General features: G+C 37.5%; 1 protein-coding gene across 3 annotated transcripts in view; it reads left to right on the forward strand.

Moving 5' to 3' along the window:
* SETD3 (SET domain containing 3) overlaps positions 1–9,865 on the forward strand; it is a 39,825-nt gene that overhangs the window by 22,588 nt on the left and 7,372 nt on the right. Inside the window, exons 6-8 of one of the 3 annotated variants that reach the window (XM_009328220.1) lie at positions 1,929–1,987; positions 3,865–3,979; positions 8,359–8,433. In XM_009328220.1, coding sequence (XP_009326495.1) covers positions 1,929–1,987; positions 3,865–3,979; positions 8,359–8,433 — 249 coding nt within the window. Of the gene's footprint in view, positions 1–1,928; positions 1,988–3,864; positions 3,980–4,303; positions 5,128–7,101; positions 7,154–8,358; positions 8,434–9,865 lie in introns of those variants that run through there. The other 2 variants (XM_009328235.1, XM_009328228.1) reach the window with 2 other exon arrangements.

Consider the following 9,865-nt stretch of genomic DNA (forward strand, 5'->3'; position numbering starts at 1 on the left):
GGGGAAGGCGTCGGGAGATGCGGTTTGGGAGCAGCGGAGCTAAGCGGGGCTTGTTTTCCCGCAAGCTAAGCGTGTGGTCTGCGAAGAACCGGGACGGCGACGGTACGGGTTTTTAAGGGATCCCAACGTCTCCGTTCGTGTAAAATACCTTCTTTAAAACTTTAGGTGCGGAATGAGACTCCGGCTTCTCACAACCAATAGTGATGTAACAGATGAAAACGTTACAAAACTTTTAAAGTGAAACCAATAGGCTTGTGTGTCTCGCTGTCGGTGTTGACTTTCCCTGCTTAGTTTATCAAGCTACTGTAAAACAGGTTAATATGCTAGCAATAAAAGTCGAAACTAAATTGTCATAAAGAAGTAATATAGGGCGGTGTTTGTTTTTAAGAATTGTTATTTCCAGTTGAAGGCTACGCTCGTTTCTGGAATCGAGTCTGAACTGTTCTACTGCAGTGAAGATACCTCCTGAGATTTATTGGTTTGGGTTTCAGTTCTGGTTTTGTACTGAATGTTTTTGCGAGAAGAAATAACTCTGTAAAATGTGTTGCTGCAACTAAACGCGAGGGAATTTGTTCTTCAGTGACCATATCTATCATCGACGTGAATGAAAAATCATATGGAAACGTAGGGCGCTTTAAAAAGAAAAAAAAGAAATGAGGGAAGGGGCAGCAGTGGCTGGAATTAACTTCTGTCATGTTTCAGAGAAAGTCCATCCAAAGGGTTAACTGGAGAGGCTGAGGGAGAACAGACACCTGGGACCTCACACCCAATTGGCACTCTTTTGTAATATATAATTTGCCTAAAATTGCGCACTGAGCACAAGCTTTTGTTTTGTAATTGATTTACGGTTTGAGCCACTTTTACCTCATCCCCTACTGTCCTGCACACAGTGCCAGCAAGTACATTACAGTGAGAAATGATAAATTACCATGCACTTGTGATGCTAATGCATCAAGAGTAAAAAACTGCATACTACATGGAGCTTCATGCATTAAGAGTGTTGCAAAGATAGAGCTATGCAAAAAATCGTTTGCATCTTCTGAAATAACCGTTTGATCATTTACTTCAATTCGTCTTTGAGACCCAATTGAGCCTGAAGATTAAAGTTTGTGCTATTATGGCTTTCCATTTGTGAATTGGGACAAAGTTCTGAAGAAAGTGTGCGAGTGTGCGCTTTAAGCTACCTGTATTTTTTAAACTTTTAATAAGTTAATTGATCAGAAAAGTAACAGGTATTACAGCTTCTTAAAGCCTTTTTAAAATCTAAATATTGTGCTTGTTAATGACAGCTACGTTGTATGCGTTCTCAAATGGCATTGCTCCACTTTTAGATGGGAGTGTGTGTAGATGGCTTAATGTAGGAACTATCTAATCGATGTTTGTCACCAAAACTGTTTAAATGTTTTAATCTGTTTTATTTCGGAGGTGTAGTGCACCTCATACTGAATAAAACCTTTACAGGTATAGAGGAAAAATTGAAAATCTTGTATGTATAATTTTTACTTGCATTTGTGAAATACCTTACTGATATCCCAGAGAAAAGGAAAAATGTGGAAGTTGGTGAAACCTAATATGTGCTTATTGTCTGATTTCTTTCCCCCACCCTGCACCACAGACTGGGTTTTGTTTCACCTTCACATACTCAGTCCACCTTAAATTTTCTATTTTTGTACGATGTCTGTGGGTTCCAGTCTTGAAATATGAAGAAACAGATTTATGGCGGCTGCTGGGCACAACAAATTAAGTTGACAGTGATGTATGAGAGCATAATAGCATGATGATCCCTCTGTAGCGCGGCTGGACGCCTCCTGCTTCATTTGGCTCTTGTTAGGATCTGTTAGGCAGCTAAATAATGAAATTCTGCTGACTGATTTCTGATTTCGCTTTTCTTTCCCTTTTCACCTTTTTCTGAAACTTGCATTTCCCAGACTCATCCTAATGCCAGCAAACTGCCCTTAAAGGATTCTTTCACTTATGACGACTACAGGTTGGTCTGTCTTTGAATTTTTTTATTTTTTTTTTTTTAATACAGTGAACTGTGGGACCCTGGAAATGCTTCATTGGTGGGAAAGCCCTATTGTTATTGAAATGTTAAATGTAGGATTTGATACTAATACACTTTCTTAATAAAGAAGAAAGTAAAATAAATATGCAGATTTTAATTGTTACAAAGGAATAGTCATGATGAGCAGTTATTTAGCCAACTGGCACATGTAGTCTGAGATTAGTAAGGTAATTCGTTGTTTCTTAAGAAAATTCAGTTGACGTTGCAGGAGGTTTGGGTTTTGGGATTTTTTTTTTTTATTTCTTTTTTTATAAAAGGCTTTACCAGCACATAGGAGTAAAAACTAATATTTACAGTGGCTGTTGAACAGGAGAGCTGGAGAACTTAAGCTGTACACATGAAGCATGAGTGTCACTTGGAGGTGCTATAGGGGGTGACATAATTAAGATAAAAATAAGAATAATTAAGATAACGAGAGCTTTAATTCTGTTAAGTGATTAAAATAGCATGAATAAAAGGCATTCATGAAGTCTTACAGGGATTTTTTTTTTCAGCCTAGTTGTACTTCTGGATAAGTCTATGAAAGTGGGATTTCCAAAGCATGCCTCCTTCACTTATAGGGTCAGAGGAACACACCAACTTATATGTGAAGTGGTCTAAAATTTTGCAGATAAAGTACAACAATTAAAAAGAAACATACTGCTATTATGTTTCAAACAGTGTTTGTATATTAGAATTATCCACAATTTTAACTTGCTTTTTTAGAAACGAAGTAGATTTCAATTTGATGGTATCTTTCTAAGCAATCTCTAATCTTTCTGAAAAAATCCTTCTGAAAGTCTAATTCTGTATATTAAATACTTGTTAGTAGCGGAGTCAGTGGGAGTTAAAATTATTTTGACCTTCTCCTGGTGGTGTTCGTTTCTTCCTCCCGTTCCCCACCCCCCCAAAAAAGCCACCACAAATATATGTATTAAGGCCAGAACACAGTGCAACTAAGATTATTCTTTTTCCCTCTGACGTTTAATATTCCTTTTTGTCTGAAATAAAATAAAAACGAAATTTTAGAATATACTGAAATGTTCAGCTTTTCTGGAGATTCTTGATAGGTAGCTGGCATTTCCTTTGCTTAACCTGAGTTTGAAGGGTTTTGAATGATGTCTGTGTGCTAAACTATGTTATACTTTCTTCATTCTTTTTACCTGGATATCTGTTTGGGGTACTGGGGCTTTCTTTTCCTCTTTATTCTGTTAAGCAGAAAATTTAGCAATAGTGATCTAAGCCAGAAGTTCGCAAACGGAAGAGAAGCGATTACCAAAATATCATGCATGTGTCAGGTGATGACACTGGTTTCCAGTTCATGTAGTACATAAGCTTTTTAGGGAATGAGGAGAAAAATACATCCTAGCTCTTACAAGTGTCCGCACATAGATGAGAACTGCTGCTGCCAAGCAGTAGCTGTGAACTACTCTGAAGCCTGCAGGAATATCTGCCCCCAGGTTTGGGATGTGTGGCGAGAGGTATGTGTGCATTGCAGGGTTGGGGAAGTAGAAGGTGACATGGGAGTGGATCCTGCTTGAGGTAGTGGAATGTATGAAGGTTCTGTTGCAGAGAGTGCAGAAGCGGGGTGGGATTGCCATCCTGATTTGGGAACTGGTCTATGTGCATGTGTTGGAAATCTAGGAGCTGCTGCTTCTCCTGCAAGTGGTATTGCCTTCTACTGTTACTATAGTCAGTGTGATCTTTGAGAAAACTAAGTTTGGAAACTCCCAGCCTAAATGATTCGTTCAGGTTGGACTGCAGGCAGTCATATAATGTTGTTTTGAACATTGACCATCTAATGTTTTTAATTTTTGTAGATGGGCAGTTTCCTCTGTTATGACACGGCAGAACCAGATTCCAACAGAAGATGGTTCCAGAGTTACATTGGCTCTAATACCTTTATGGGACATGTGTAATCATACTAATGGACTGGTAAGGATTTCTTCAGTGTTGCTGAAAGGCTTTAGGGCTTAAGTATTAAGCCTTTCAACTGCTGTAGAACAGTTTAATAACACTTTTCATTATGGTTCTTAACACAGGTATTTTATCTTCCCAAGTGACCCTAAAAAACTAATATCTAAAAGAAAGATTTGTCAGTTTCTTAAATGTCTTATGACAGCTTTTCAGGGAGAACTTTCTTCATCTAGAGAAGAGTTTAGAAGTGGTTGCATACTTGCATAAAGTTATGTCTCTTACATATATACACACATAATGTGCCTTTAAAAGTTTTCAGTTACATGATGCTTTTTTTTCCAGCCAAGTTTGAATATTCTTCTGACATGGAGTTTTGTTTCTGATGGGCTGAAAAAGATTGACAATACTGGACAGATTTGTTCTGAGAATAGGAAAGCAGACAATGATGGTGGTTGCCTCTTGTAGGGAGAAACCACTAGGGAAAGTGGTGAGAAATTTGCAACTAAGAAATATCTGCCTGCTCTCCTAACCATGCCCAAAGAGCCTTGTTATGGAGACAGCAACAAGAAGAACAAAGCCTAGTTCAACAAAAACAGTACATCTGTTACTACATCAAAGAAACAAAATGCAAAAATACTACTTTAGGGCGTATTAAACATTTAAAAGGTGACATATGTATATAGAAAGTCAGACCTGCTGACATTTTGGCTTATGTGAGCTAGTTCAGAAGATGAGGTCTTGATTTCATTAGCAAGCTAGTTAATGTTGAAGTGAGGAAATGGAAACCCGTAAGAGGATTGTTTATCAATGTTACTTAGCCAGTCTTGTGTACGCTTCAAAATTCATACCCTCTAATTGTGTTTCCAGTAGATAGTAGTATTTATTGTAAGCAGTGAATATGACCATACTATTCAAGTAATCTGGTTCTGTTGTGGGAGAGTTGACCTGAGTGTTGGGATAGCAGCATGTGTTAGTATCGTTGGTATAAGAAAAGCCTGGTTTAAATGAACAAATTGTAAAGCAAGTTGTTTTTCACTTGACATTTAGCTAATTTATTGTTACTATGACTGCACCAAATATAGCATGGTAGGCTAGGCTACAAAGTTGCAAGTGTCTGGGGTTTTTTATTTATTTATTTTTCCCTATTAAAAGGTGATTACATGTTCTTTAACAGCGATTCTTGCCTTTCACTATTTGTTACACAATCTCATAACTTTGATTTAGCAATAAAGCTTGTATGAGAGTCTCCAATGTAAGGAAAATTGCTTAAAATTCAGAAATGTATATTTTTTTTAATATAAGTTTTAGCTGCAAGTATCAGTACTCCCTGTACCCTTTTCCTGCTGGGCATCTCGTTCAGATGCTTTTGCAGAGACTTGTCTGTATTCATTAGACAACTCTTAATGAATGCCTTCAAAGTTGGGATTAGAGGAAAGAGGAAGAGAATTAAGGTTCTGGAAGGGAAAAAATTAAGTAGCCTATATTAAAAGAGCAGCTAGTTATGTTATTTTAATCATTCAAACTTCTATTTAAATTGATAAAGTAATTTTTATTTTTATTATGCTCTTTAACAATGGATTTGATATGGAGCCAGCTTCTGGAGCCAAACCTGCTAGTGCAGTAGTATATCAGGGTTGGAAGCATTTTTATGCTGAAGTGTATCCTAAAGGGCGGGGGCGTGCTGAACTGAACTTAAATATTTTGTATGTATATACAGACTTTACTCATTTGTTTCATATTTCTACAGAAACTAGTTTAGATGGGTATAGATTTAGGAAGGACAGACAACTGTAATATTGATAATGGGCTAAGAAAAGCTACTCAACCTATTTCTGCTGTGTGTTAGTTTCCTTGTACTATTAGAAATAGGGAAAAAACTGCTGAGATAACTGTAAGTAATTGTATTGTAGTTTATATTATTGTAGAGTGAGATGAGGGCAGCGTTTGCGCTGATCATAGCACATGCCTTTAAAATACATGAAGGGAATTGTTCTTCATTGCAGGAAAGTATGAAACAAAAGGTGGCATTGTATGCACCCCTGTCTACTCTGTTCCAAACGTAGTGCTGAAATACTTCTTGGGTCAATCAGCTACTATAGATCACTATTCTTGCTTTATTCCACGGGGCCCCTTTCCATGAGCTAGACAATAAAATGTTCTTTGGGTTTTAACTGGAGCTAGGTCCATCCAGCTTTTCCCTTTCCATGAGCTAGATAACAAAACGTTCTTTGGGTTTTAACTGGAGCTAGGTCCATCCAGCTTTTTCTTGCTTCTGACACTATTAATTAGATCAACTTGCCTCTAAGAAGTATATCAAAATGGTTGTCTTCATGCATTTCTCATTGTTATTCTTTAGTGGGATTGTATTTTGACAGTCAGAGGTTGATTACCAGTTCTGCCAGAGCTTTAAATAAGCTACATTCTGCCTGTTGGGCTGGGTCCATCCTTAATCACTGACCAAGCAGACTATTGCATGCTTTATACACAACTTGAAATTCATGTATCAGTCTGCTTCAGAAATGAAACTGAAGGGATGCAATTTGTCAGCTATCATGTGGGAAGAGAAGTAAACACCCTGTTAATTCTCTTACGTGACTGCTATTAAAAGAAAGAGGAAATAAGAGTCTAGCACTCCATTATGCTTTATAGAAAAGCCTTTCAGAAGTGCTGCTGGTGTGTTTTGTTTTTTTTTTAAAGAAAAGGCAAAAATAAAAAACAATCCCAAAAACTAGCAGTACTCTAGTGAAGCATGCTTAAACTGACAGAATCCTTTTCTTAACATACTGGAATTTCCCCAGTCCTTGAAAGCCTGTTCCACAGGCATTTCAAGAACTGGAATGGAGTTTTCACATTCAGAAGTATTTAATTGAGTTTACATGCTAAGAAAATTTCAGGACAGATCAAGTGCTGTCAGGAGTTCCCTTTTTTAAATGGAAGTTGCAGTTTTTCCTAAGATGACTGTATTTGAATTTGGAAGGTACATTTGTCATAGCGAAGGTAAATCCTCTAGCACTTGCAACCTGCAATTCAGGATTAGATAACCTTCTAAACGAGAGATCTTAATTAAAAATTGTTCTGTCCAGCATAGTGAATGTACAGGAATTTCTGTGTTTTTAAGTGCTACAGCCTGTGTTTTCCAGTAGGCCGTATTGGATGACTCTTGTGTTCTCTTCTGATCTCAACATACCACAAACCTATTAATAGACCTGAAGTGATGGCATCCGCATGCAGAGGAGTTCTGCAAGCCTCCGCAGGGCCAGGCTGCCCGTGCTTGTGGCTGCCATTTTGGATTTGCTGCATCATAGACAAGTTCCCCATGCTCACTTTGAAAGCACTGTTTTGGCTGACAAATGCACGCTTGACAATGCAAGCAGCATAAAACTATTAACATGTAAACCCTCAAGCAAGCTGTCAAAATAATCCATGGAGTTCTGTCTTCAGACAAACTGCATCCAAGATGGGAATCAGGGTATACCACAACTCACACGTAAGTCAGCTTACAAACAAGTGTGTTTTCATTTACAAAGGCTGAGAGAGAATCTTCGGCTTCTAGGTTTTTCCCCAGGTCCAGGGCATATTTTTCCATAAGTTAGCTCTGTCAGTACTGAATTCAGAGTACCTACCATAAAAGTTGCTTCCTGATTGTTCAGCAGTTTATGGTCCATCCTGCGGCTGCATCTGTGCCTGCATCTTTGGTAATACTATTCAAGAACATGCTGTTTGTCACTTTTAAAAAGTATTACATTTTTAGGATAGCTTTACTTGTTCATGTGACCACTTTACATTTTTTTAATTCTTTTTGGAGAAGTACAGGTTTGTTAAGAGAATTTATCCTCTTCCGTTGCCTGCTACCATCAAAAAAATCCTTTTAGCATTTTAAGAGTATTACTTAACTTTAGATAAAGGGACTATTTGCAAGTAAATTATAATTCTCTGAAGATTGTATACCCTAAAGATCCACGGTTATCTAATCCTTTTTCATTGAGAGGTCAAAATGTGCTGGCAATTGAAGGATAAAGCACAGCATATAGAGCTGTCAGTGCCTTGCTCCCTTGGGCCTCATGGGAGTGACTGAAAAACTCCAGAACTTTATAACAAGCTGCTGGCTCTAGCACAGGACTGTCTGTGGTCTATGGAGGGTACTTTCCTCAGAGCGTTCCATTCACTTCAGGTAAGTTATTTCTTCCCTTAGATTTCTTTAATGCAGAGATTTTTTAAAAAGAGATTACTCAGGACTCATAAAACAATTACTACCAGCTATATCATATTGTGCAGAGAAAGAAATGTATGCAGTTGCTATTGTTAATATCTGTTTCCAATACGACAGTGTTTTGTCAATGGTGGAGGAGATAAATATAAAACTCTAAAGGTGCTTTTGTTACTCTTTCCTTGGATAGATCACTACAGGCTACAATTTAGAAGATGACCGGTGTGAATGTGTAGCGCTCCAAGATTTCAAGGCTGGAGAACAGGTAGTGTGAACAATTATCCACATAATTGTTCTTTAAGTTTTGTGGACGCTTGGTAACTCCCTACAAAATTTTAATAGCAGAGTGGTGTGGATTAAGCCCTGCTACATTTGCATTTTATTATGCTGAGCTAATTTTGTGTGAAAATACTACCAAACTAAGTAAGTGCACATTTTTCAGAATAAAGTATTTTCTATCACTTGGTAGACCCCAACTTTAGGAGAGTTTTGATTCCTCACATTTTAGAGAACTAGTTGAAATATTTAATTTCTGGTAAATGCACATACACGGACACCGAGTTTGGTATTCTGGATGTGATTAATAAAAGGCCATATCCAAAGGACCAAAGATAAATATATTTTAAATGTGGGGTGTTACTTTGTCTGCAATAGTGAATGGTAGAGTCTTTCTTAAAAATGTTGTTGGTTTGTTTCTTGTTAGTCTTCATTTAACAAGAAGTTAAATGCAGTATAGTTGCCAGTCATTTTACCCATGTTGCCATTCCCATCCTTAGTGAAAATGAGAAAGGACCTAAAAATATACTCCCTCCCTTTCACACAGGCATGCGCACGTGTACACACCCCTTCATCCTGAAACGAAAGTACCAAAGGGCGAGTCTTGCAAAGATGCGAGGAACAGCTCAGAATCCAGTATTTTGTTCAGAACTGCTAAGATACAAAAATGAGTGCTAAAACTAGTGATGCACTGAAGACGGTGGTTCCAGGAGTGTAGGAAATCTCTGGTAGGAGGGTTCCTGTGCTGTGTCAGCAGCCAGCCTAAGCCCTCAAGTGTAGTAGCACTCCGTTTTTCCTACTACTTGTGCAACTGTAGTCAGCATGGCCAGAAAAAGACTCTGGCTGTGAAACATCCTGAAATGTTTTATAACACAGTCTCTGAGTTATTACCTTTAGTGTATTATTTTGCCAGTCTTACACTTAATAATATTTTGATTTTCATTTTTCTTATGTATTGTTACCTTCTTTTTTAACAAAGATTTGTCTGAAAAATTTTTTTAAGTGTGTCTTTCCAGAGGTGTATTTATCCTCATTGCTATGCTGGGGTTTACAGTGATTGTATATTTTTTGTGTTGCTCTTAGAATTGGTTATGGTAGTCAAATATTTGCTGTTTTTTCCAATACTGGTATGATGAGTTAAAAGGGGTCCACAGTTTTTCCAGAAGTGATCCAATTTATAATTTTCCACAGCTGGCAATGGATGTGTCATATAGCTGTTCTGGCTGCTCTCTCCATTTCAATTATGGAGGCTTCCTCTATTTCGATTTTATTTTAGTAGTTTCACTTCGTCTGCTATTTATCAGATTTTTTTAAAATTTCTGTGCAAACTTTAACTGTTATCGACATCATTAAAGCACTTTAATTATATAATGCTTCAGTCTCTTAACATACTGTGCAGATGTTATTTCTTACAGTTTCAG

This window comes from Pygoscelis adeliae, unplaced genomic scaffold (genome assembly GCF_000699105.1).
Source record: "Pygoscelis adeliae isolate BGI_AS28 unplaced genomic scaffold, ASM69910v1 Scaffold130, whole genome shotgun sequence".
Taxonomy (NCBI): Eukaryota; Metazoa; Chordata; class Aves; order Sphenisciformes; family Spheniscidae; genus Pygoscelis; species Pygoscelis adeliae.